The sequence below is a fragment of the Helianthus annuus genome, chromosome 3 (assembly GCF_002127325.2).
Source record: "Helianthus annuus cultivar XRQ/B chromosome 3, HanXRQr2.0-SUNRISE, whole genome shotgun sequence".
In the NCBI taxonomy this organism is placed as follows: domain Eukaryota; kingdom Viridiplantae; phylum Streptophyta; class Magnoliopsida; order Asterales; family Asteraceae; genus Helianthus; species Helianthus annuus.
Genome location: NC_035435.2, coordinates 107,716,861 through 107,739,731, shown reverse-complemented (window position 1 = coordinate 107,739,731; position 22,871 = coordinate 107,716,861). Strand labels below are relative to the sequence as shown.

The 22,871-nt window shown below is 37.1% G+C and overlaps 2 protein-coding genes across 2 annotated transcripts; both read left to right on the top strand.

Moving 5' to 3' along the window:
- Positions 1-1,494: 1,494 nt before the first annotated feature.
- Positions 1,495-5,575, top strand: LOC110929160 (TATA-box-binding protein). The gene is made up of 10 exons (XM_022172280.2): positions 1,495-1,727; positions 1,931-2,016; positions 2,978-3,065; positions 3,994-4,065; positions 4,221-4,271; positions 4,541-4,585; positions 4,690-4,782; positions 4,902-5,003; positions 5,090-5,163; positions 5,331-5,575. Coding segments are annotated over exons 2-10 (606 nt in total). The 5' UTR covers positions 1,495-1,727; positions 1,931-1,936; the 3' UTR covers positions 5,332-5,575.
- A 1,548-nt stretch (positions 5,576-7,123) lies between these two features.
- Positions 7,124-14,309, top strand: LOC110929161 (chaperone protein dnaJ 10). The gene is made up of 9 exons (XM_022172281.2): positions 7,124-7,268; positions 7,368-7,427; positions 7,518-7,600; positions 7,694-7,859; positions 8,201-8,330; positions 13,138-13,296; positions 13,407-13,579; positions 13,891-13,971; positions 14,062-14,309. The coding sequence occupies exons 1-9, from the start codon at positions 7,182-7,184 to the stop codon at positions 14,104-14,106; spliced, it is 984 nt and encodes a 327-aa protein (XP_022027973.1). The 5' UTR covers positions 7,124-7,181; the 3' UTR covers positions 14,107-14,309.
- The last annotated feature ends 8,562 nt before the right edge of the window (positions 14,310-22,871 follow it).

The following is a 22,871-nucleotide window of genomic DNA, read 5'->3' as shown; positions in this document are numbered from 1 at the left end:
AATGTTAGCCCAATATCAAAATTCTAAAGAAAGAGAGCCCAATACCAAATTTTAGAACTCTAGAGATGCATTGTTAGACCATGTGTAGTGGAAGGGGAATATAATGCCCTCACCCTAGGGCATTTTACGCCATGTGGCGGTTCAGTCAGCAAAGGGGCATTATTGGGCGTTTTCTAAAATGAGGTGTAATGGGGATGGGGCATTATTGGGCATTATTGGGGCATTAAATAAAATAAAGGAAAAACCCCTAAAAATCTCATTGGTTAGTCAACCCTCCCACAATCCTCTTTAGGCGTTTTATATATCACGCCAAAGCAATTTTTTTTTTAGCATAATGCCCCATAATGCCCTATGTAACGGGAGTAGGGGGCGTTTTTTTTTTAGCATAATGCCCACATAATGCCCCACTACAGGTGGTCTTACAGAACAATAAAACATAAACAAATGACTATTCAACTAAAACAATGAAAATCGTTTACAAGACCAAAACATACCATATTTTTAAAACAACTCGTTTTTTTGTTAAAATTTATATCAAGTTGTTTAAGAGATTTTTCCATTTCATTGGCTCATTGTATTTGATTGAGTTACTTGGTTATTGTCTCACGAGCGTGAGGATAGTCACGGATGCAGGATCATGACTCACACTACACTTGCACAAACCGGGTTTTTTTTCAATACACAGGTTCGGGTATATACCCTGTGTACTGGGTTCGGGTTTTCAATACCCGAGTATTAGAATACCATATTTCCGGGTTAGGGTAGGGTTCGGGTATTAGTCAGGTATGGTTCGGGTATTGGCTGGGTATGATTTGGGTTCGGATATAGATCGAGTTTTTCGATTCATTTTTTTTGACATAAAACATAGATATATAATTGAAACCTTTAATTATACATATTGTATGCCTTGAAATCTGCCAAAAAAACCTCACACAAGCTCTAAACGTTCAAAGAAAGCTGTTGAACACAACGGGTCCGGGTATTACAAAAAACCGGGTATGAAAATCCCGGGTCTGGGTTTGAGTATTGAACATAATATGCATACCCGGTCTCTACCCTACGGGTAGGGACGGGTTCAAGTTTAAAAAACCAGGTTTTTCTAATACCCGGGTTCAGGTTTTTTTTGTGCACCTCTAACTCACACCAAGGACGCTTGTAGGCATGAGTGTGGGCTCATGTGGGCTCCCCTCATTGTTCACGCCCACATAATATAACACACACCCTAACATTGTTGCCCATTGTTGGCCCAATATTCAACTTTTCTTAAATGGGAATCTCAGCCCACTTCAAAGGCCCAATATCCCACTTCAAATATCACAGTACCTTCCTACCCACGTGTAATCCTCTAACTCGTCCTTCACCCAAAACCACATCACAACCAGTCAGCACAGATTTCCCCCTACAAAATTACCACCATACCCCCACACCACATGACATCTTAGGGGCATTTTGGGAAGCATATAAACACCACACACCCAATATCCTTCACGACATCTTCACCAGCTCCTCATTTCCCCAACTCTCCCCTCTTTGTTCCCCAAATCCCCTCGATACAAAGCTATAAAATCATCATTTGTTCATATAAAAGATCCATTTTTTTAAATTTTCACCGCCTTTTTTCCAACCCCTTTTGTTTAATTTCACCAATTCGTTTCCAATCTTCGTATTGATCTCACCGATTCGGTTCAAGATCCACGAAACCCTAATTCAGATTTCGCTTAATTAAGGTGTTTTTAACATACAAGTTTGTGTCTTTGTGTTGGATCTAGTTGATTCGAGGGTAATTGGTTGTGGGTATTGAATATGTTGAACTAATTTTGAGAATTTGTGAAATTTAAGTTTTGGGTTATAGATCTGTGGTGAAATTGTGGTTTAGTGAGTTGGGTTTTTGTATAATTGTATTCTTATGTTGTTTTGAATTTGGTTTAAGGGATTAATGGCTGATCAAGTGTTGGAGGGTGGGAGTCAACCGGTTGATCTGTCTAAACATCCTTCTGGAATTGTTCCTACTCTTCAGTAAGTGGTTTATGATTGGGTGATTGAGTGTGTACTTTGTGTGTGTTCATCGGTTTATATGTGTGTTAATGGGCTTATATGTGTAAATGTATCTAACCTTGCAATTATGTTGGAAAAACTCGCGATTGTGATGAGTTGTGATCGTAAACAGCTAATTGGCGGAACTACTGTTGTCGGAAATTTGTGTAGATTTTCAGCTTTTGGGGTGTGTGTAATTTGCGGTATCAAGGTGTTCCTCTCAAAGTGGTTGATAGTTATAGTCTCAAGGTGGATGTAGATGTAGATTTAGGAGTAGGTTTAAAGGGTGTGTGAGTTAGTCGTTTTAATAAAATGTAATTTGTTAAGTTGCACATTTTAGTGCATGTGCAATTGTAGTTGTAGAGTGGTTTGATTGGTATAACATTGGGTGTTGGTTTGTGTGCGGTTTGGTAGTTAATTGTTTGTGCTAACAGTTGTAAGTTAAGGAAGCTAAATTAGTGTGCCTTTGTTGTGTTTACGAAAAGGGTTGGTCCTCGTGGATTTAGCTAATTTTGGCTACCCTAAGGAGTGACCAATTATATAACGACATATTGAATACATATTAATGATTTGTTTATGATTGAATAGGAGTTGCAAACAAACTAGACAAAAATGTATGTTGAGCAACTTTTTTTTTTTTTTTTTTTTTTTTTTTTTTTGTATAGAGACAGAATCGAAATCTATAATTAACGATGGAAGAATGATTTTCTATCTTCAAGTTAAGAACGTTTTAAGTGCTTTTTGTATTTTATGAGTTCATCCCTATAACACGCTATTATACAAAGTTGAATGTTTACTTTTTCCATTTTGTATGTTCTGTTTCTCTAACTACGTTTGGAACTAACATAGGCATTTTTTATTTGTATACAATAATCAAAATGACAAAAATATCCTTCTTAAGTTATCATATTGCTAAGAATTAGGTTGTTATTTGTACATATAGGAACATTGTATCGACGGTCAATCTAGATTGCAAACTAGACCTTAAAGCAATTGCTCTACAAGCACGTAATGCAGAATATAATCCCAAGGTATTCTTTTCTTTTACCCTTAAATAAATGCAACTTTTATTAGACCACCCGTAATGGGCGTGGTTTTTTCAAAATTTTCCACCAAACACGCCCAATATCGCCGCACCCCCACCCCCTGGGGAGTGTTTTGGCGTTTTTTGAGAAAAAAACCTGTCCAGCGTGATTTAAAACACGCCAAAATTGCAAATTGTTGGCCAATCAGATAACACCATGTGGGTTTAAAGAGATAGAGATGGAGATAGCCGGAATTTTTGCCGGATTCGAGTGGGTTTGGGCTTTGTGGTCTGCCGGATTTCTTGCCGGTCAAACGAAGAAGAAGGGTTGGGAGGCGGGTGGTTTTAGTTTAAGTTTAAAAATGGCGAATTAGGCCCCTGTGGTTTTAGTTTAAGTTTAAAAATGGCAAATTAGGCCCCTGTGGTTTTAGTTTTCAGTTTAAAAACTTGAATTTCAATAGTTTGGGGCAAATAAGTTTATTTTTTAATACTAGTATTGTAATTTTTATTTATTTGATGAAATATTATTAATTTTTAATTTAAAAAAATTAATAATTGTGTAATGATTGTTTGGGGCATTATTGGGCATTATTCCACTATGCCCCTTTTGTAAAAACGCCCAATAATGCCCCCTTGCTGACTGGACTGCCACATGGCGGAAAACGCCCAAGGGTAGGGGCATTATTCACTAAACCACTACACATGGTCTTAGTCAAGTCTCTAAAAATAGCGAAAAGAGGAGTATCTTGTGAGTTAAAATAAATGCAGTTTTAATGTTACTAATGGACCATGATGTAATTGTAGATAAGAACTTTGTCATAATATTTCGATTGTCGCGCGACATCCAAAAACCAAAATAGATGCATTTATGTTGGCAGTTAAGGTTTTGATCCTAGAAAATGTTCATTTATAGTGCTATTGTTAATGTTCTTCAGCGTTTTGCTGCTGTGATTATGAGGATAAGAGAGCCTAAAACAACTGCACTGATCTTTGCTTCTGGGAAGATGGTAAGTATTTTCCCTCCTATAATTTACTTTGGTTCAAAACATTCTGTGAAATTAGTCTTGCATATATGTTTTCAAAATTCAAATCGTATGCTGACTAACAAAGAGTCAAAGAGCATTACTTGAGTACTAAAATATGTAAATGGTGATTGCTCCAGGTTTGTACAGGAGCAAAGAGTGAACAACAATCAAAACTGGCGGCACGAAAGGTACTTGTACTTGAATAGTAAAACACTAACTAATTATCCCACGGGATAATAAAATACAATAAAATATATTCTGGTGGGCTTTGACATATGTTTCTTGGTTTTGAGATTATATGATTATTGTTCTAATTGATATTGTTTTGGCTAGTTGCAAGCGAGAACTTACTATTGCTTGTAATTTTACACTATTTGAGTTATAACATGGCCATTGAATTTATAAAATTATTAGCAATCGACTTGTTGTCATCTTACGCTTTATGTGACTTTTTCAGTATGCTCGGATTATTCAAAAACTTGGGTTCCCAGCAAAGTTCAAGGTAACCTTGTAATTTCTCGTCATCCCTCTTGGCGTGGTGATATTTGTATGCATTTTATTTTGCATATAATAATATAATGTCGTTTCTTGGCGGTTGGCTTGTAGGACTTTAAAATACAAAATATTGTCGGCTCATGTGATGTGAAATTCCCTATTAGACTTGAAGGCCTTGCATACTCTCACGGTGCTTTTTCAAGCGTAAGTTCACTATAAAGTATAAACGCATCCTATTATTATTATTATCAAATAGGACCCACCCAATGAAAATATTGCTTCAATATGCTTTGACCAATGTTTTTTTTTTGTGGTTCGTATAGTATGAACCAGAGCTGTTCCCGGGATTGATTTACAGGATGAAACAACCGAAAATCGTTCTGCTGATTTTCGTTTCAGGGAAAATTGTCTTAACAGGAGCGAAGGTATGACTAGTCCATGTTTCATTGTTTGATTTCGTACGTTGTTTTCAGAAATACAATTTTAACTCTTGTTTATTATGTAATTACAGGTTAGAGATGAGACTTACACCGCGTTTGAGAATATATATCCGGTGTTAACTGAATTCAGGAAGAATCAGCAGTGGTTTGTTACCTTACTATCTTTTTAATTTGTTTTATGTTTTCTTACAGTAAACTGGAAAAATTTCTTAACTGTCATCATAAACCTTTCTCTATTGAAAGGGCTTTATTTTCTTCTACTGTTCCTCAATAATTTGTTAATGTTTTTTTTTTTTTAATTTTTTTTTGCAGATTTGGGACTCATGGTTTTGATGATAATGTTATGGGTGAAAATGGGGAAAAGGGCTCAAGTTGACTTGTGAGGGTTTGACAAGCAATGTGATTTTGACTTTGCCTTCATGAAGGCAATTGTAGTGTAAATACATGGTGGAAATGGAAACTGTCATAGTTGTAATCATCATAATGAGATATTGTCAAGATTTTATGATCCAAAGCACAACTTTTCTATTATTTTATACATTTTAACGTTTTTAATACATGTTGAGTTTTGATCTTTACAACCAAGCAATATGAAAGGTGTTTAAATGGTTGTAATTTTCACATGCAAAGTTATTGTAGGTCACAAAATATTAAGTAGAGAATCATGAGAATTGCAAGGACCTTTACATAGTGTTGGTCTTGTATTTACATATATATAACTGCTTATGCATAAATATTTATATAACTCTAGTTTTTTTATTACTAAAAGTTGGTTGGCCTTGATGCTCTACATATAAGTTGTTTTGGTTTATTTTAGAGCAATTCATAATAAAAATACTAATGGAATCACAATATGATTTGTAATTCATTTCATTCTATCGGTAAATCACCTCGATTGAACTCGTTCTTGATCGTTCGTTCAATTTAAACCTTGATCTAGCTTGTGGCATGCATTAGAGCATCCACAATGGTATTCATGAGGGTGTTTACAAATGCTTAGGTGGAAGAGAGAGGAGGCGAGAAGATCTTTGTAGATATAACCAGGAGAGAGAGAGAGAGAGAGTGAGGAATATATGTGACCACAAATAAAGAAAAGAAGAGATTATGAGAAGATGAGAGGGGTCACTCATTCATGAATCTTTTTAAGGTGCCAACGTCGAGGAGAGAGGGTGGACATCCGTCCTCCACTGCATTATGAATGCTAAGAAATAAAAGTAAGAGTACTCGAGGCACCCTCGAGTAGTGACATTCTGCTTCATCGGGTTTTTGGTAAAACTGGCACCATTCACTTGAGTAGTGGCATTTGGCTTCATCAAGTTTGTGATTTCAGTGACTACTACTCGAAGTATCAGTTGTGAAAAGTGACGTGAAAATGGGTAACGTTTATTGGGTACTTCTCCAACACCACTCTAAGTGATTTGAGTACATTTTATGAAAATGGGTTAAAGTGACGTATAACGATTTAATTGGTGTTTCCGATAGGGTTGTGCTCCTAGTACCCTAGACACATATAAATAGAGTTAAACTTTATAAAAGTTTTAAACATTAAAAGTTAAAGGACAAAAACTGAAACATAGAAAAAGTTGAAGGGGCATTTCTGCTGTTTAATCACCCACGTATATTAACAGAAAACGAATCATATGAACAGGGGCGTTTAATACAACAATGTCATGGATTCACAAGCTTTTCAACATTTCCAGATTGCTTATCCCTCTTCCTCATGATTCCCAAAATTGTATGTTTCATTCTCTCACTCCTCTGTTTTTCACTTTATCATCGCGATTTTAGAAAAAAAATTTCTTATTCTTATCTATCAAAAACCCATGATTATCATACATATGAATATTTATTTATTCATTTATTCGTGTTATCTAATGTTTTGATCTTAATACAACAATGTTGAAACAATATCTGCATTTTGAATCATGTCATCAGGTTTCTTATGCGTTTTTAATCAATTACGAAACTATTATGGAAATTATTATAACCATATCAGTTTTGGCTCCAAAATTTGTTTGAATATCTGTTTTTATCTCCTAGGGAACACATCCATTCTGTTTCTTTTTTTTTTTTTGTCATTACAATTCTTGATTCTTCGTTGATGCGGTAATGAGGTAATTTTTCTACTTTTACCAGTCTTACAAGAGCTGTGATTGCTAAACTATGGCCAAGGATACAGAATATTACGACATCTTGGGAGTCGGTATTGATGCATCAGCATCTGATATTAAAAAGGCCTACTATGTCAAAGTATGTTTACACTTTCTTTCTTCAAAGAAAATGCTATCTGTTATTAAAAAAAAAAAAATTATGTAACTATATAGTAATGCTTTCTGATGTTTTTTAAAGGCTAGGGAAGTTCACCCTGATAAAAATCCTGGAGACCCGAAAGCCGCTCGTAATTTTCAGGTGCTGCTGACTTAATACATTAGTTATTTGAAGCATCTTAGCTTATCAATATATGTCATTTATTTATTTATTTATTTTTCATGCATGAAGGTTCTTGGAGAGGCTTATCAGGTTCTAAGTGACCCTGAGAAGCGTGAAGCGTATGACAAAAACGGAAAATCAGGTGTAGCGGAGTAAGTGTGATGCATCATCTTCTTGCACCAAGAATTAGTTTCATGGAGCAATAACAGTTTAAAACAATTTTTTTTTTTTGGTATTTCTTTTAGAGATTTAATGGTGGATCCTGCAGCTGTTTTCGGCATGCTGTTTGGTAGTGATTTGTTTGAGGAATATATTGGACAACTTTATATGGCTGCCGTACAGTCAGTAGAACTCGAAGAAGAGGGACAGGTTCCGGAAATTCGCAAGATGAAAGTCCAAGAGAGGATGAGGGTATGCATTCATACTCAAATTCTCAAATCTGCACAATTAAACGATTAATTGATAGACATCAAGAACACAACGGAATCTTATTTGTGACAACAATAGAGAAATCGAAATGTGTGGATAAACAACAAACAATAACTCTATGTCGAAATCTTGGTAATTTGATCAAGATACAACATAATGTATATATATATACCATATGACAGTTACAAACGGTTATGTTTGGCGGTTTTTGGCACCAAACCGAAGATAACTGTCACATAAACGGCTAATATAATCAGGCCGGCATTCTAACCTAATTAAACATAACATAAGTATTTAATTATCACTGTTGCTTTATTGTATAGGAATTTCAAATGGAAAGGGAAACAAAGCTCATAGCAATTCTGAAGAATCGCCTTCGGCCATTTGTTGAAGGTCAAAAATCTGAATTTATAAATTGGGCAACATCAGAAGCTCGTCGGCTCTCACAAGCAGGTATGTTATTCTCAGTTGCCCTATCATGTGTATTGGAAGAGATAAATGTCAAACCTTGATCTTTCTCATTAACATTCAAAGGTTTAAATAATACAAAGGAGATCAATTTGAGATCTCGTATAAGTGGAAACTATTAATTACAATAATTACATAATAATATTCTATTACACCCCCGCAGTCGAAGTGGGAGGTGATCGTATGCTGAGACTGGAGCGGAAGTCTTCAAACAAAACGCGTGGTAATCCTTTCGTGAAAATATCAGCAACTTGGTAACGAGAAGGGACGTGGAGAACACGAACTTGACCGCGCTGAACTTGTTCGCGCACGAAGTGGATGTCAAGTTCAATGTGTTTCGTTCTCTGATGTTGAACAGGATTGCTGGAGAGATAGATAGCACTCACATTGTCACAGTAAACGATAGTGGCTTTAGAAAGAGGCCGATGCAATTCCAAGAGTAGATTGCGAAGCCAGCATATTTCAGCAACAACATTAGCCACTCCTCGGTATTCAGCTTCGGCACTAGAGCAGGAGATGGTTGGTTGACGTTTAGAGGACCAGGAGACGAGATTGTCTCCTAAGTAGACACAATAACCACTCGTAGAGCGACGAGTGTCTGGGCAACCAGCCCAGTCAGCATCCGTATAAGCAAGAAGTGTGGGATCCCTGTGAGGTGACAGAGTTAGGCCGTAAGAGACCGTGCCATGAATGTACCAGATGATACGCTTGAGAGCATTCCAGTGATCTGTTTTGGGCGCGTGCATGTGCATACATACCTGTTGCACCGCATAACTGATGTCGGGCCTAGTGAAAGTGAGGTATTGCAGTGCCCCTGCCAAACTTCTGTAAAGTGTAGGGTTCTCAAAGTCGGTACCTGATGTTGCACTAAGTTTGGAGTTTGTATCAACTGGAGTGGCTACGGGTTTACAAGACGACATACCCGCGCGCTCTATAATGTCAGTGGCATAAGTCTGCTGAGACAGGAACATAGTGTCCTGAGTTTGGTTCACAGAGATCCCAAGAAAAAAACTTAATGCCCCAAGGTCCTTCATTGCAAATTCTTTTGAGAGATAAGTCATGAGGTGCTGACGAAGAGATGTCGAAGATGTTACCAGAAGGATGTCATCTACATAAAGAAGAAGATAGGCAGTGTTGCCATTATGATGTAAGATGAACAAGGACGCATCACAACCACTTTGAACAAACCCCAAGGTAAGAACGTAGTCAGTGAAACGTTGATACCAGGCTCTAGGGGCCTGTTTCAAACCGTAGAGAGACTTCTTCAATCGACAAACGTGATCCGGGAAGTGTTTGTCTCGAAAACCCATTGGTTGGTGCATGTACACGGTTTCATGGAGATTCCCATGAAGAAAAGCATTAGTAACATCTAGTTGGTGGACCGGCCATGACTTGGACAATGCAATAGTCAATACGGTACGAATGGTTGCCGGTTTAACCATCGGACTGAAGGTTTCCCCACAATCAATACCAACCTGCTGAGAACGTCCATCACAAACTAACCTTGCTTTATACCATTCAAGAGTGCCGTCGGACCTGAATTTATGTTTAAGTAACCACATGCTTCTAATGATGTTCATATGTGGTTGGCGTGGAACCAATTCCCAAGTATTATTATTAATAAGTGCGTGAAACTCATTGGTCATGGCAGTATGCCACTCCGGTATGGACAGGGCCTGGGACGGATTTTTGGGAACGGGGACTATGTTGGTTGTGTGTAGGTTGAAAAGTTGCTTTGGTTTGACAATTCCATCCATAGCCCGAGTACGCATGGTGCATGTGTGGGTTGGTTGGACGATGGACAGTGGGACCGGTTGAGACGGGTTTGGTGGATGAGGGTCAGGTGAGGGTGAGGCGGTGGTATTCGGCTGAGGATGTTGGGCCGTATGGGTTGTGGAGGTAACTGGGCGGCGTCTGGAGTAGGTGAGGATGGGCTGTGTATGGGAAGGGATGGTGTGGGCGGGAGGTGTGAAATGGGCCGGTGGAGAGGAGTGAACATGATGGGCCGGTGAGGGAGTAGTGGAGGTGGGAGGTGTTAAGTGGGCCGAGGTAGTAGGGGAGTTGGGCTGGGTCGAAGAAGGGATAGGTGGGGAAGTATTTTGCGGTTGTGGGTACGAAGGGAAAGAGACTGAAGGCCAAAGGGATGTGGGTAGGGGATCAGTGAGGAAGTTGTACGAGTTGAATGTAGATGTGTGGGTGAGGTTGGTGAATGGAAAGGTAGACTCGTCAAAAAGGACGTGACGGGATATGGTGATGGTTTTGGATTGTATATTGTAGCATTTATAACCACGGTGGGAGGAGGGATACCCGAGGAAAACACACGGGTAAGATCGGTGTTCAAGTTTGTTAATAGTGGTGGAAGGTTTGAGTGGGTAGCAAAGACACCCGAATACGCGTAAGTGGTCGTATGTCGGTAGCTGGTGGTAAAGAAGTTGGGTAGGTGTTTTGAAGTGGTGTGTTTTAGATGGAGTAATGTTGATTAAGTAGGTAGAGGTGTCAAGGGCATGATGCCAAAAATTGGCGGGTAAAGAGGATTGAGCAAGAAGGGTTCTAATGATGTTATTAATGGAGCGGATTTTGCGTTCCGCTTTCCCATTTTGTGACGAAGTATAGGGACAGGAAAGACGGAAAAGTATCCCATTTTTATCAAAAAAATGCTTAAAAGACGTGTTAACATATTCTTTTCCGTTGTCACATTGAAAGGTTTTAATGGTGTGATTAAATTGGGTGTGGACAAGTTTGGTAAAGATTTCAAATATGGCAAAAACTTGTGATTTGTTTGAGATAGGAAACGTCCAAAAGAAGTTTGTATAATCATCTAAAAATAACACGTAATAACGGTGACCTCCGGAGCTTAAAACTGGGGAGGTCCAAACATTACTATGCACAATGTCAAATGGTTGCAATGTAATATTATTAGATGAATAAAAGGGGAGCCTAGTGCTCTTGCCAAAAACACAAGGTTCACTAACATTCTTATTTAAAGTCTTAAAAACAATAGAATTAGAATTTTTCAAAGACTGAAGTAGGGCCGGGCCTGGGTGGCCAAGGCGTTGATGCCATAAAGTGGAGGACTGAGCAGCAGTGGTGGAGGTAGAGAAGCAATGGAAGTCCTTGGAGAAGGTGTAGAGATCACCGCTGCTGTCGCACCGGATTATAGGAATCCGGGTCTTGTAGTCCTTCACAAGAAAACCAAACGGGTCAAATTCGACAGATACATAATTATCTCTAGTGAATTGACGCACTGAAATTAGTTTTCTAACAAGTTTAGGGGCATAAAGAACACGGTTTAAGACAAAGGGTGGATATAGTGGGGGGAAGGTTTGTGGTCCATGTCCATGTACCGGGATGGATTTTCCATCACCAACGGTAATATTTTCATTCACACAATTATTAAGAATAGTACCGAAATTACCTGAATTGGGATCCATGCTGATAGTTGCATCCGTGTCCATGACTCCATGCTGATAATCCGGTGGGTTGAGGGACATGGTGTAAAGGGCCTGTTGGATGTCAGTGGGTGAGTATGTAGCCTGGTGACCCTGATGAGGATGGGGGCCGAGAATGCCTTGGCTGGGATTAGTATGCGCTGGTGGGGTAGTGGTGGGGTAGGGGCAAGGAGGTGGTGGAGCTGCAGACCAGGAAAGCCAGGGTGGTGGTGAAGCGGAGTTGGTGTTCGGGTTGGGGATGGTCCAAGTGTAGGTAGTAGGGGATGGGATTTTAGATGTGGTGGTGGTCAGGGCTTGATTGGCGAGGTTAGCGGCATACAAGGCTTTCTCGGCCCTTTGACTTTCTATCATGCACAACTGTGAGCGTGCTTCATAGAACGAAGGGGTGGGTTCTTTTTGTTGGAGGATGGTGGATATGGCTTCGTACTGATCCGTGAGACCAGCAAGAAGGTGTAGAACAAGACGTTTATTATCAAGTGGGGCACCGACATTAGCAAGTTGGTCAGTAAGGGACTTGATGGCTTGACAATATGCGGACATATTGGGAAAACCATCTAAACGAGTGGTGGCAAATTTCTGCATGAGATATGTGGCACGAGAGTTTTTGTTGTCCTGAAAGAGACCTTCAATGGCTGACCAAGCATCATAGGCTGACATGTTGGGGACGACAATAGTATTGAGGAGATCATTAGAAATAGTCCCGTAGATCCATTGTTTGACAATGGCGTCTAGCCGAGACCAGAGTTCATCCGTAGGTTTGGAGGTTTTGTCTTTGTCTTTGTCTTTGTCACCCTCCGAAGAAGATGACGCAGTTGTGGTGGCAGGAGGAGAGAGGTGGTCGATGACCTGAAAAGCACGGCAGTGGTTTTGAAACAGTTCCGACCACAGGCCATATTGGCTAGATTCAGATTCAAGGAGGACAGGTATGGAGTTTCTGATGTTGTTGACGGTAATGGCTGGGTGTATCTTCTCGGCCATGAGATCCTGTTTGGGTCAGAAAAAAAAACAGCAAGAGGTGCAGTAGGGGGGGGGGGGATCGAAGAGAAGGGCTGGAGAAGAAAGAGATAAAAAATTGAACAACAGAGGTGCTGTGGTGGTGGCGGCAGGGAAGGGGTGGTGGGTTAGGGTTTTACAATGATACCATATTGGAAGAGATAAATCTTTCTCCTTAACATTCAAGGGTTTAAATAATACAAAGGAGATCAATTTGAGATCTCGTATAAGTGGAAACTATTAATTACAATAATTACATAATAATATTCTATTAATGTGCTTTTAAAGTCAAGGGTTGACAGTACTGATTGCTAAAATAACCGTGATCATGGTTGCTATTAAATTTTCAGCTTTTGGTGAGGCTATGTTACATACTATTGGCTATATCTACACAAGGCAAGCTGCAAGAGAACTTGGTAAAGATAAACGTTTTATGAAGGTCCCGTTTCTAGCTGAATGGGTGAGGGATAAAGGACACCATTTGAAATCACAAGTTTCAGCTGCTTCAGGTTGTATAAATTTTTATAACTCACTGAAGGTGCATTATAAAAATAATTTAAAAGGTTGCGTTATTTGAAAAGTAACAGCAATGTTAAGATTTTTTTTTTTATTTATGTAGCCGCGGTGTCGTTAATACAAATACAAGAGGAGCTAAAGAAGTTGAATAATTCAGAAGCCAAGGAAGAGCGGTTAAATAAGGCTATCGAGGAGAAAAAAGATCAGATGATTAATTCCCTGTGGCAGATTAACGTTGTAGATATCGAGACAACCTTGTCCCGTGTCTGTCAAGCAGTAAGTTCATGTATCCTCTGGTCGACCCATTTACTTATGAATGGCTCGATTCATGTTATGTTTTTATCTCTAGCAGGTCAAACGGGTAAAATAAAAAAAAAATAACTAAAAAGGAAACTGCTCAATACGGTTAAACATGTCAAAAGGCGGCTAAAGTATAATTATCTTATTTAAAAGATATTATTATTATTTTATAATCTTATTTTGCACACACTAATTATTTAGAAAAAAAGATAGACAAAAAAGTGCTACGGGTCAATCCAATCTGACCCAATTTGTTTTGGCCAATTACCAACCGGATTGTTTTTCAGGTGCTCAAAGATCCTACTGTTTCAAAAGAGGAGGTGAAGCAACGTGCGATTGGAATGAAGAAACTTGGAACAATATTTCATGTAAGTTATTACATTTTATTTGAGTCACTTGTTGTATGATTTCAGTTAACTAGAAGAAGAAAATAAGATTGCATGGTGTGGTATTTTCAGGTTCACATAACTGGAAGCAATTCATATAAGAACAAGTATGTTTAGTGAATAGGAGATACGGTACATTTTGCAAACGATTATACACGTTCTGATTTTAGGGAGCCTGGGGTAATACCGCTGAACTGAAGCAGCAGTTTGCGCAATGAGGCTTCTTCATTCAAGTAACATGCTTGTCTTTCTATGCCACCAATCTTCATTTGTCAGTTATATTAGCCAACTGTTGTATTCATTAATATATCTTCTCTATTATTATTAATTAATATCGTATTATTGTTAATTTAATTACTTTAGATGGTAACAGTATTGTACAGTTACATGTGGTTTGGTACAACGTGTATTTGCACCTTATCAAGCTAAATAATAGAAGATTAGAAGTCTGTATTTGCTATTTTGTTATGTTTTGTGCTTTGATATTGATCATGTTGCTATCGTTGATGTTTGAATAATGAGAAACATGATAGTGGTGTGATGAGACTTGAGACTTATATATTTTTGGTCTTCATACATATTTTTACTCCTATGTATGGCGTTTCCGTTGGGTTATAATGAAACCACTATTACTATTACTGATTATTTTGTATATCGAAAGATAAAAGCATGTTTGCGTCAGTAGGATTTTTTAAGTTTAGAGTTTGGCCACTAGGTTTTTTAAAGCTTAGATTTTGACCACTGTCGTTTTCCTTGCCTTGCTTCGCTTTGAAGTCAGAGATCGAAACTTTAAGAATTGTTTTATTTTTTGTTTTGTTTTTATACGTTATATTGGTTTTTATCATTTTAGGATTGTTTTATTGTTTTTCATTTCGTTTTTTTTATGGTCTTGTTTTGATGATATAATATTTTATTATCATAAATTATTTTAAATATATATTATTTTCGCTTAAAAAATTTCTAACGCAATTTTATAAAGTTTCAAATATGTCACTACGGTGTGCCTGTTTTTATCGTGTGCATATAAATTTCATTTTGTGTGTGTGTGTGTGGGGGGGGGGGGTGCCCGGTCCCCCCTGATTTCTGATTTTTATCGAAAATTTCTGATTTTTTAGTGTAAAATATTGTATTTTTAAGGGTAAATTACACTTTTCGTCCTTTATGTTGGTAGCGGGTTGCAATAGATAACCATTAGCTTCAATAATTACAGTCACAGTCCTTTATTCGGAAAACTCATTACACTCTAGTGCTCTACATCCTTTGGCCATAACCAGGTTATAATTTCCAGTTAAATATGGCATGTGCATTGCATATGAGGGTAGTTTTGTCATTTTAGAAGTATCTTTTACAATATATATATATATATATATATATATATATATATAGTGTGAGGTTCATTGGGGAACACTAAAAAAGTGGGGAACAGTGGGGAACCGATTCAAACGAACTCCGATTAGACTCATTCCAGCGGCGTTGGAACCGTCTCGTCGAACCCTAACTAGGATCTCTTAACCCTAAACCCTAAATCATAACCCCTAAACCCTAAATATATTAGGTTTGGCTTTTAGGGTTTAGCTTTAGGGTTTAGAGTTTAGCTTTAGGGTTTAGGGTTTAGCTATTGGGTTTAGCTTTAGGTTTAACCTTTAGGGTTTAGCTTTTAGGATTTATAGTTTAGATTTTATGGTTTAGCTTAGGTTTTAGCCTTAGTTTTTAGCTTTAGGGTTTAGAGTTTAGGAGTTAGGATTTAGGGTTTAGGGTTAAGAGATCTTAGTTAGGGTTCGACGAGCCGGTTCCAACGCCGCTGGAATGAGTCAAATCAGAGTTCGTTTGAGCCGGTTCCCCGCTGTTCCCCATTTTTTTAGTGTTTCCCAATGAACCTTCCCCTATATATATATATATATATATATATATATATATATATATATATATATATATATATATATATATATATATATAGTGGAGAGTTCAAATGAGAACAATTTTTTTGTAAGAATAAAAAAGAACAAATTTCAACCAATAAGAATCCTTCATTTTACTTTATTTAATTTTTGTATTTAATATTAGTGTAAGGGTATATTGGTAAACTTAGATAGATCATTAATTGTTAGTCTTCCTTTTTAATAGCTGGTAAATTAAATTTGTAACTTATTTTCAAAAAATATTTTTTTCTCAAAGAAGAAAACAATTAATTTAAAGTGTAGGATAAATTACGGGGTGTGTAGGATGAATTACGAGTTGTGTAGGATAAATTTCAATATATGTAGGATAAATTTTGATGTGTGTAGGCAAAAAATTTAGTGTGAAGGACAATAGTCTTTATGACTAATTAATTAGTCAAAGATAATAATAAATGAGATGTAAGAAATACTATTTAATGTTTTACAATTCCACCCTTTGTTCTTTTTCTTCTCAATTTAATTTTCTTCTCAAATGAACCTCCCCCTATATATATATATATATATATATATATATATATATATATATATATATATATATATATATATATATATATATATATATATATATATAGGGAGGGGCTCATGCGAGAACCACCCTTATTGTGAGAACCTTGAGAACCACCCTTATTGTGAGAACCTTGAGAACCAATGTGAACACAACCTAAAATAGCTAAAAAAACCAACCCCCCCCCCCAACCCAAGCTAAAATGCTAAAAACTAAACCCCCAAAAAGCCTAAAAAAATCTAAAAAAAATCTAAAAAAATAAATAAAAAAATCTAATTTTTTTTTTGAATTTTTTAATATTTTTCATGTTAAAATCGCTACTTAATTAGTCAAAAATGATAATAAATGAGATAAGTGAAAAACTATTTAATGTTTTACAAAATTACTCTTTGTTCTTTTTCTTCTCAATTAATTTTTCTTCTCAAATGAACATTCCCCTATATATATATATAGGGAGAAGATCATGCGAGAACCACCTCTTATTGTGAGAACCGCGAGAACCAACGTGAACACACCAAAAATGCCTAAAAACAGCTAAAAATCACACAAAATTTTTTTTATGAATTTTTTAATATTTTTTATAAAAAAATCGCTACTTTTCGAAGCCAAAAAAAAAAAAATAGTCATAAAGACTATTATCCTCCACACTAACTTTTTTGCCTACACACATCAAAAAGTTGTCCTACATATTTCGAAATTCATGCTACACGTTGAAATTTATCTTACACAACTCGTAATTTATCCTACTCAACTTCTAATTTATCCTACACTTTAAATTATTTTATTTTATTTTAAAAAAAAAATATATATATTTTGAAGATAAGTTACAAAAAATTTAATGTATTAGCTATTAGACCATGTGTAGCGGTAACAACTTATAATGCCCCCACCATGGGGCATTATCCGACACGTGACGTCCTAGTCAGCAATGGGGCATTATAGCAAAAGTGGTGTGGTGGGGATCATGCCCAAATAATGCCCCTTCCAATCATTAAAAAAGAAAACAACTTAAATCATATTGGCTGGTCAAACATTGGAATAAATGCCCATTGGCCACATGCAGCACATGGAGCGTTTTCATTATAACGCCAAACATCATTTTTAGATTTTTTTTTTGATATAACGCCTAGTGTAATGGTTAGGGGGGCGTTTTGGGGCGTTATTTTTCAATTTTTTTTAAAAAATCACGCCCCACTACGGGTGGTCTTAAAGAGGAAGACTACAAATTAATGACCTATGTAGATTTACCAATGTACCCTTATAGTAACATTAAATACTTATATTAAATGAAGTAAAATAAAACATTCTTATTGGTTGAAATTTGTTCTTTTTTCTTCTTACAAAAAATTTCTTCTCATTTGAACTCTCCACTATATATATATATATATATATATATATATATATATATATATATATATATATATATATATATATATATATATATATATATATATATATAAGCCCATTTTCTCTCCCCCTGAAAACCACATCCCCTTCTTCCTTCTTCTCCACTTACCCACCACCATCATCACCACCACACCATCACCACCTGCCACCACACCACTACCCATCCTCACACCACCCCGTCGCAACCACTACACACCACCACCACCACCATTACCGCCCCCCTATCTGAATCCTAGTTTGGGTCGTCGAAAACAACCACCTGTCACCATCACCAGTCTGCCGGAATCCTTCATCGCCGCCGCCTCCACCGCCAGCAAGTCCGTCCTCCACCTCGACCCCAACCCCCACTACGGCTCCCACTACTTGTTGAGCTTGATGGTGACAAATGTTGTTAGATGGGTGAAAGAACTGCAACCATCTTGAAGCATCTTTTTCATTGCCTAAACCCGATTCAAAACGCATCATCACTTTTGCCAATCAATCAGATTACATTTCTTTCAGGTATGTTCATTCTGCACAGGTTTTTTTAAGTCGACTGTATTGACACTTGTAATTCCTAAGGTTCTTTTGGTGGTGGCGGCTGTGGTGAGGAGGTAGTGGTGGCGGTGGTGAGAAGGGGAGAGGAGGTGGCGGTGGTGGTGGTGGAGTTCATGGTGGCGGTGGTGTTAGAGAGAGAGAGAGAGAGAGAGAGAGAGAGAGAAGAGAGAGACATGTGTTTAGAGAGAGAGTGCAAAGTTTTGTGGTTATTTTTATTTTATTTATATAGAGTAAATTACAAGTTTTGTCCTTTATGTTTGTCTCAAATTTCAGGCGCTGTCCTTTACCTCTAAAATTGATGAGTTTTGTCCTTAACGTTTCAAAATCCTGCACGTTATGTCCTTTAGGCCAAACCCAGTTAAATTTTTTGGTTAAGTATGGTCATGTGCCTTGCACATGAGGGTAGTCTTGTCATTTCATTATCCAGGGGTTATTGTGCAAATAACATATATCTAAGGATTGATGTGTACAAAAATTAAAAACATTAAAATAAAACAATTTGTCAACCCTCTTACCCTTCCCTCTGGAACATTGTCTTCCCCAATTCTCACCCAAATCAAGCTAAACCCTAATTTCACAAACTTTTTTTTTTCTCAATTGAGTGTCCCCTTAAATTCCCCACAATCTACCAATGATTTCTCCCTAAACCCCGCTTCAATGTGATGTTTATCATGTTTTTAAATCATTCTTCAGTTGATTGTTGCTGGCATCAAATTCGTGGGAATGTACAGTCCAATGCATTCTGTTAACAAGGTAATAATCTAGTTATTTAGTGCATTATTTAATGGAGTTATATATTGAATACAAAGTTTGAGTGAGTTGTATGTATGTAGGTGAAATCACTGGCTACTTTCCAGCATGATGATGAGTGTCTGGCTCTTCTGATGGACGGAAGTGCAGCGCTTGGTCTTGATCTGAGTTATGTGACGCATGTCTTTCTCATGGAGCCCATTTGGGATAAAAGTTATATGTTTCTGTTTAGAATCTTAATATTTTATTGTAATTTTGCAATATTTTATTGTAATTTTGCAATATATAATTTACAGACATCATCGTGAGTTACTGTCTTTTAATCTTCCTCGACGTTCCAAATCATCTCCAGACATCATCGTTAGATAATGATATTTACTAATACTAAACACACATATGGGCAAGTGCACCCATCGTGGGCGTAGTATAGTGTTGGTAAGATACCGAGGTCGTCCAAGGACACAAGAGCTTTTAGTACCGGTTTATCCTCAATGTCTAATCAAATCAAAACGTTAGAAAAGGATTTTTAAACTAAGAAAATAAAACTAACTAAATGCTGAAAAATAAAATAAAAATAAAAACAGATAGACAAGATGAATCACTTGGATCCGACTCGTGTGTTAGTATAACCTTTGATTATTTTCGCACTTTTGTACTTGTTTAAGAGATTATCTTAGTTATTGTAGTAGGCCCCTCTTTTGAAGGCGACGTTACCCTCAACCCAGTAGTTTGAGTCAGCAAGGATACAATCCTAAAGGGTCGGATTATTGAAAGATAATTAATTAAGTTATTAATGCAAATTATGGTAGGCCCCTCTTTTGGAGGTGACGTTACCCTCGACTAAGTAGTCTGAGTCAGCAGGGATACAGTCCTAAATAGCCGGGTTATAGTATTAATAGTAGTTAACTTATGAGGGGATCAAAGAGTTTGGACCCCCACCATCCAATACCTTTGGGTATTGAAGGAGATCCTTCTAAATTTGACCCAGGTCCCTTGCAGGACCTCTAAACGCTGAACAAGGGCAAGACCCTTACCAAACCGTTCCCTTAACCCCCGACCAGGTAGCCAACATACCTCCATATAGACCGTGGAGATATGAATGGTGAAAATCTTTTATTTTATATAGACAGTAAAATAATGCCAAGACACCACGGACAAACGATAAGGAAGAATCACCTTCAACATAAGAAACTAGTTATTAAAGTCATTAATACAAAACCAATTAAGAAGTGCAAAAGATTAAAAATAAAAAGTATTATACTAAACACTTGTCTTCACCAAGTGATGTAAGAGACTTAGGCAAACATGGCCTTGATTGTCAAGAACTCTTACGATCAATCTTGGATCCCGAGACGACTCACACACTCTATGATGGACAATGGATGATGGTGGTGGATGATGGTGTTGTGATGGTGGTGGATGGTGGATGAAGTGTGAGAGAGGTGGTGTGCCAAGGGATGAGTTGCTGTGACTAAAAAAATAAAATAAAAAATAAAAATAAAAATAATATATATATATATATATATATATATATATATATTTTACAATGAAGTTGGAAATAAACAAACAAAGCTCCTCAAACAAAAGCTTGTTTAAATAAATACTTCATTAAAAATAGAAAGTCACAAAAACAAAATGTTTTACGAAAACCGACGCTTTTTACGCCTTTCGCCCTTTTCTACTAACCACTAACCCAACTACCCACCTTTAACCCAAGCCTAACCCTTCACCCAAAAAGTCCTCTTGATATTTACAAAGGTATAAAGTTAAAAAGGAGGAGGATTGATTGCTTGGCAAGCTTATGGTAGGAATAAGTTCCATGCCACTCTCGAGTGATTCACTAAAAATGCACCTTCGGCCGAGTATGAGTGATTTCCCCCGTGAGGTATGTGAACCTGTATATAAATGGAATTTTAGAAAGGCATGTTATGCCTTAATAAATAATTTACCTTATGAAAAGTTTTTAATAAATCATGACGAATAGGATTGTAAATAAATAAAAATAAAACCTAAACAATCTTGGAAAATCCCGACACTCTATGACAAGCCCAAAACCTTCTCTTCTACCCATTCCATTTGGGAGTGTAAGCCACATATTAAAGAGTTTTGCTTGAGGACAAGCAAAGATTCAAGTGTGGGGATATTTGATGTGTGTAAAATGCAACATATAAATTACATCAAATGAGGCATAAAACTAACCCTTTTTAAATACTAATGTTGGAAAAAGTGTATTTTTGTCTTCCTTTTGTATTTTCAGGATTAAATGAGCTCAAATTAACAAAAGAAGCAAAAAGACAGCTAAATCTAACATGAATACAAGAAAGGGAACAAAAGTGGACTGCCCGACCCCTCGACAACATCCTCTCAAGCAAAACAGAGAAGGCAGAAGACTGAACACGCTCCGTGCTCAGCGAGCACGGGGCCGTGCCCAAGAAGCAGCAGAAAAGACAAACCTGTAGAAGCTTCTATTGCTCACCAAGGGGTCGTGCCCAGTGAACACGGGGGCGTGCCCAAAGTACTGTAGGCGCATTTATTGTAATTGCGAATTACAATTAATGAAGAAAGAGAGTATCAGACGGGCACGGGGCCGTGCCCAGGCTTCTGTTCAGCCTATCCATCTTCTGCAAGTTTTCATTACTGGCAGTTGAACACGGGGTCGTGTCCAACGGACACGGGGTCGTGTCCAGACTGCCAGTAACATAAAATTTTGCTTTTAACACCATTTTACACATTCAATCAACCTAAAAATTTTTTTTTTGGACACATTGAGGACAATGTGTAATTTAAGTGTGGGGGGATACTAAAACCTTGAATTTTGCAAGTCCTAATAACAAGCCTTACACAAAACTCTATTGGAACCGCTAATCACCCCAATTTTTTTTCAAAAAAATTTTTCGTTTTTTTTTACTTGTCTAAGTTTAAGTTGGGAACTCTAAGTCTAACAAGGTTATATTTTTATAAGTTTACAACCGATAGCGTCGTGATAAAAAGAACCAACATAAGAAAATTATGAAACAGCATGACAAGCTTAGTTAAAATTTGATTATATATACTTGATCACATAAAAACCCATTCCCACAAAAGTAAGTTTTGAGCATTTATTGAGCATACAAATATACATCTTTACGCTAAATGCTCATTTTTCGTTTCTTGTGTGAATAGCCGCTTGGTTCTTACGACTCTAGAACTTGCCACGACAATTCATTCCCGGTCCTTACCAACTTAAACCCAAGTAAGTAAATGATGGAGGCATTAGGACTAACCCTTTTTCTTTCAACACCATTATTTTTATTTTTCTTTTCACCTACCAAAAAATTCCCCCTAGTTAACCCATTTGAGCCTAAACTTTTTCATTTCTTAACCCAAAACCCTTTTTTTTACCCACCAAAAACCCTTTTTTATTTTTACCTTTTATTTTAGTAACAAGCTCGGTTATCTTAACTGCAATGAGATGGTGGTCTATTGGCAAAAACAAAAAAAACCTTTAAGCACCTCGGGAAAGAGGGGTCTTGGGTTTAAGTCCTATAAACGACATGGATTAAAAGAAATTCGCCGTTGAGGTTCGAATCCCCCTTCGACCAAGATATGGCTATGTATAGCCCTGCCCAAGATGTTGTTATAAAAAAGTAAATCTGTCATCAGGGCCCCACTTTATTAAAATTTCATATAACAATGTAATAATATGATAGGTGTGACGGTAAAATTTCATTTAACAATATAATAAT